Source organism: Montipora foliosa, chromosome 10, assembly GCF_036669935.1.
Source record: "Montipora foliosa isolate CH-2021 chromosome 10, ASM3666993v2, whole genome shotgun sequence".
NCBI classification, from domain to species: Eukaryota; Metazoa; Cnidaria; class Anthozoa; order Scleractinia; family Acroporidae; genus Montipora; species Montipora foliosa.
The window spans coordinates 20,873,297-20,878,296 of record NC_090878.1 but is presented as its reverse complement, the minus strand read 5'-3'; the positions used below and the strand labels follow the sequence as shown (position 1 = coordinate 20,878,296).

General features: G+C 42.8%; 1 protein-coding gene across 2 annotated transcripts in view; it reads right to left on the bottom strand.

The window, feature by feature from the left end:
• LOC137973675 (nuclear pore complex protein Nup155-like) overlaps window positions 1-5,000 on the bottom strand; it is a 43,851-nt gene that overhangs the window by 7,176 nt on the left and 31,675 nt on the right. For both annotated transcript variants that reach the window (XM_068820545.1, XM_068820546.1), the window contains exons 28-30: window positions 4,962-5,000; window positions 2,862-3,111; window positions 536-656 (exon numbers count right to left, since the gene is read on the bottom strand). The exon at window positions 4,962-5,000 is cut by the window's right edge and continues 119 nt beyond it. In XM_068820545.1, the coding sequence (XP_068676646.1) occupies window positions 536-656; window positions 2,862-3,111; window positions 4,962-5,000 (410 nt within the window). The remainder of the gene's footprint in view (window positions 1-535; window positions 657-2,861; window positions 3,112-4,961) is intronic.

Here is a 5,000-nt window from a genome sequence, read left to right as displayed (position 1 = left end):
GGTTGTTTTCAATTCAGATGTCACGCAGCTCTTTACAACAATTTTCATTCGACCGGAGTAGGATCCAATTCTTAGGCTCTACTGTTTTCGCACTGCATTTGTGCCCGTTGTGTTCTGAAGAAATCACGAGACCTGTTTTAATAGCTGCATTCCTACCAATCTACGTGCCCACCAAAATTCCCCCCCCCCCCCCCCCCACACGTCTCTGTCACAACAAGACCACTTGCAGCCTTGCTGCGATTTGTAGTCCCGGTCACAAAGCACCAGGGGCCCGTTTCTCGAAAGTCCCGAAAACTTTTCGAGCCCGAAAAGTCATTTAAGAAACTGCCCACAGCTTGTTTTGAAAAGCCGACCTTTTAACATGTTTTCCAGGTAGCAAAAAGAAAATTGACTGTGAAGTTTGACGATTCAAGTCCTCTCCGTTCTGGAGACACAGAGGAAATTGTGACACCCGAAAATGGCCCGTAAAGTTTCGGGACTTTCGAAAAACGGGCCCCAGAACTGTCAAACCACCCTCACAACTGAGATAACTTACCCTTGTCAATGATGTCTCTCCATAGTGTTTCTATCAACGTGGGATCGTAGTGTCCAGCGCAATGCACTATGGCAAGTTTACATTCAGCCAGCGCAAAGGCATCAGCGAAATCTCCATAAAGCTGGCGGAGAAACAGTAAGATGGCGATCATCAATAACAATTTGAAAATGAAATCTTTACACAGGGAACTGAGAATAAGACAGTGGTCCTTAAATTGAATTAGTCGTGATTCTGCTTTCAAAATAAATGGAACGATTCGATTCGAGGGGAAATTTTCCAGAGCATCTCCAGACGCATCAATCAGTGCGACCTCACTCTCGTTCCCAGACCCCATCGTTCCTCTTTCGCACCAAAAAAGGAAGGGCTATGGAGACACAGGATTTGCAGTCCCAGATTCTAGGTCTTCCGGAGTTCATATATGAGTCGTCAACAGTACTAAACGTAGAGAATGTGTCCCTTCTCATTGTGTCGAACAGAAAGAAGCAATGAGTAATACGGTAGTTTTAAACAAAGACATTTTGGTCATTTTACCGATCGGCTTTGCCCCTTCGCGCCACATCGGCCTTTTTTTACTTCCGGTTCAAGATTTTACTGTTCGCAAGCTAACCAATAGAAAAATTGCAATTTCCCATGTCTTCAGAGCCCTTCGTTTTCTCGTGAGAAGGCCCAGGCTAAGAGAAACAGGGTTCGTGCTGGATTTTGTCTATAAAACTCCAGGAGTATTCAAAGAGTTTTCAAGAACCAGAAATTGAGTCTTTGAGGAGGCTTTGTAAGAAGATTTCTTTGCCATACATCATGTTTCAGTGTTTTCTTTGCTGAAAAAGCCTACCTTGAACCCTTCCCACATCCTGCAAGGTACGTGCATGCACGAGCATTTGAATTTTTCCCCAATAATCAAATTTGGGCTCAATTTTTGAAATGTCTCTTTAACTTAGCATGATGCAATCTCAATAATTTTCACCCAAGCAAAAATTTAAGGAAATTTCAAGCAGTTTTCCACAAAATCCTTATTTTCAAGGGCTTTTCAAGCGCCCTGGAAGTCCAAGATTAAATTCCAGGACTTGTCAAGGACTTCAAGGAGTAGCACGAACCCTGAGAAACGATGGGATCTGGGAACGAGAATGGTGCACCTAATTTTAGAAATTCTCCTTTCCAGTGTCTCTCCCTGTACTGTGGCCATAATGGCAGATGCTACAGAAGTAAATTTGAATACCATGTGAAATTTTTAAGGGAAGCATCCACATCATTTCTACTATAACTACGACGACGACGACCGCCGCCAGGGCTGCTGCTACTGCTGCTGCTACTGCTACTACTACCACTACCACCACCACCAATACCACTACTAATACTACTAATACTACCACTACCACTACGTGTAGGTAATCAAATGATTTCGAGTGCAATAAATCAGTGATAGTGAATTTTCTCAAAGACAAACACAGGCAAGCGCAATAGGCTAGTTTCGAATTGTGCAGCAACAAAAGAACAGTGTCGAGGTTCAGGGGAATAATTAGCATATTGTATTGTTCAAAACAAAGGAAAATGCAAATTATTCCCCTGAACCTTGACTCTGTTCTTTTGTTGCTGCACAATTCGAAACTAGCCTATTTGTAGTTTGAAAAAAATTGCGAGTGCTAATTTATTCCAAATTGCACGAGAAAAGTCCTGTCATAACTTATTAATACTATACATGAAAAAAATCGAGATAGCTTGTCGTAATTAAGCAGAAGCAAGGCACGCGTACCAAGCCAACAATTGCGTCATCCAGGGATCGCATTTTGATTGGCTATCTGTGACTTTCTTTGATCACTGACCAATCAGAATGTCCGGTTTGTTACTTTTTTGTTCCGCCGAATTATCTCTTTTCTGCATGTTGTTTACCTGAAACTGCAATTCTCTTAGCCAAGCAGAATCGAGAAATCCTTTTCATGTACGTTATTAAAATAACAACAACGATGATAAAGATTAGTGCATTTTCCATTATATATAATTTGTTCGAAAAAAACTCAACTGAAAGAAGGCAACCAGTTGGCAATTTACAAAGTTTGTTGGATTGGACTTTGGGATCAAAGGAGATAAATCAAACCAGTGGTCACAGCCGGATAGGGAACTGGTGCAAGCGCATGTACATCATGCACCCTAACCACTGGATCAAACTGTCTCCTGTCTCCTTTCATCACAGAACGTTTGTACTTCAATTCGCTTTAAAACCGAGGGTAAATGGTAGGACCTTCCGTTCCTTCTCAAATGGCTTGAAACATAGTATTGTGATCCATATGCCCGCACCTTGAAATGAAAACTAAAAAATAAACAGAAAACGTACTGTAGTGATATCCAGAAGACGCGAGTTCAAAACAGCCAAAGCCTGATCAAGTTGCCTGGATGCGGTGACAGAATTAATCCTCATCAGCGCTTCATAAACTTGCATCTGGATCCGCGCCACTTCCAGTTTTTCTTCAAGCTCATGCAGAAACTCCCCTTCACCGCTGACCGCTGTCCTCAGATTACTGCTCTTGGCGCTCATGATAGCACGTGACAGGTACTCCAGTCTCAACTCCAATGTAACATCGGGGCTACATTCGAAAAAGAAATGAAACATATCAAGGAGGTGGCTGGTGTCAATAATATTTCCAAGCTTTTAATTACATTATACAATACATACTTAATTGACCGCTCCCCATAGGGGCTTTTCAGGGCCAATGAAACAATCAACGAAACAACAACAACAACTGTTAAGAATCCCAACTGACCGGAGGCAAACCAGTTGGCTATTTACAAGTGCAGCTGGGAAGTTGAACCAGGGAATACCAGGAACAAATTCAGCGAGTGGTCAGAGCGGGTCTTGAACCCGGGATCTCCGGATCTCAAGGCAAGCGCCCTAACCACTGAGCCACTACATTCCCACGAAACGATTTCCTTACAATTTCTCTGCAAATTACACCTAATACAGTTTGCTTTCATGCAAGGGTACCGAAATAAAATGTTCAATTCTTTACACTCGAGGCGATCCAGCATAAAAACTCAAGAGAATTGCTATTGTAACGCCCTTCGCCCTTCCCCCCCCCCCCCCTCCCCTGCCATTCAAAAGATAATGTATGAAAAATCAATATCTCACAGTGGCTAAGGGAGTTCAGCTTTATTTAAACAAGCGTTCAGGGACCGGTTGCTCGAAGACTGATTAGAACTCACCTTTGGTTGAGAGCTATCCAGTGGTTAGGTTTCCATGGTAATGAACGCTGGTTAGCGCTAACCATACTTCGAGCAAACCGGGCCAGGGGCCCGTTTCTCGAAAGTCCCGAAAACTTTTCGGGCCCGAAAAGCCATTTGTGAAATTGCCAACCGCTTGTTTTGGAAAGCCGATCTTTTAACATGTTTTCAAGGCAACAAAAAGAAAAATAACTGTAAAGTTTGAGGTATTAAATTCTCTCCGTTCTTGAGATACAAACGGAATTGTGAAACCCGAAAACGGCCCGTAAAGTTTCGGGACTTTTGAGAAACGGGTCCCTGGGGTCCGTTTCTCGAAAGTCCTGAAATTTTAAGGGCCACTTTCGGGTGTCACAATTCCCTTTGTATCTCAAGAACTGAGAGGATTTAAGTCGTCAAACTTCACAGTCATTTTTCCTTTTGTTGCTTTGAAAACATGTTGAAAGATCGGCTTTCAAAAACAAGCGGTTGGCAGTTTTACAAATGGCTTTCCGGGCCCGAAATATTTTCGGGACTTTCGAGAAACGGGCCCCAGGCCCCAGTTGTTCAAAAGGTGGATAGCGCTATCCACCGGATAAATCACTATCCATTGAATAGCGCAATTGGTTTCCCTATTACTTTATCCACCGTGTACTGATTTATCCGGTGGATAGCGCTATCCATCGTTTGAACATCTCAGGACGTCATATAACTAAGCTACAGGACACAGAATGGTGTATGAGGTTAACCTCGATGGTCAAAGAGCTTTACAATATATATACAACATAAACAAGACCACGGCCACGGAAGTGCTAGGCTGTTTTTTCACGTTTCACAGTGCTTGAGAAACAAGTGACGTGAGACGTCAACAAGGGAGCTTTAGAAAGACAACGGCGACGGTAACGAGAACGTCAAAACTTTGCATATTCAGTGTTTTTGTCTATCTCTTTGCCGCCGTCTACAAAACAACGTGAAATTGCCAGATTTGAGGTTTTGTGGAGTAGACGTCGTTTTTACTTTTTGCAACATGAAAATTTGTTGCGCAAGAAGGTGGTAATACGCGCAACAAACCATCTCAACTTGCTACGCAACATTGTTGCGCGACAAGTTTCACGAAAAATGTTGCCCGTATTACTGGGCCTTAAAGTTGAACGTAATGGTCTGCCATTATATGAAAAACGCACAAAGTCCAAGTCGCTTATTCTTCCACGGATATTTCACGTGTTAGTATTTATTTTACCTTTCTTTCTCTGAGAGCTTGGAGAGCACCCTGGCGGCT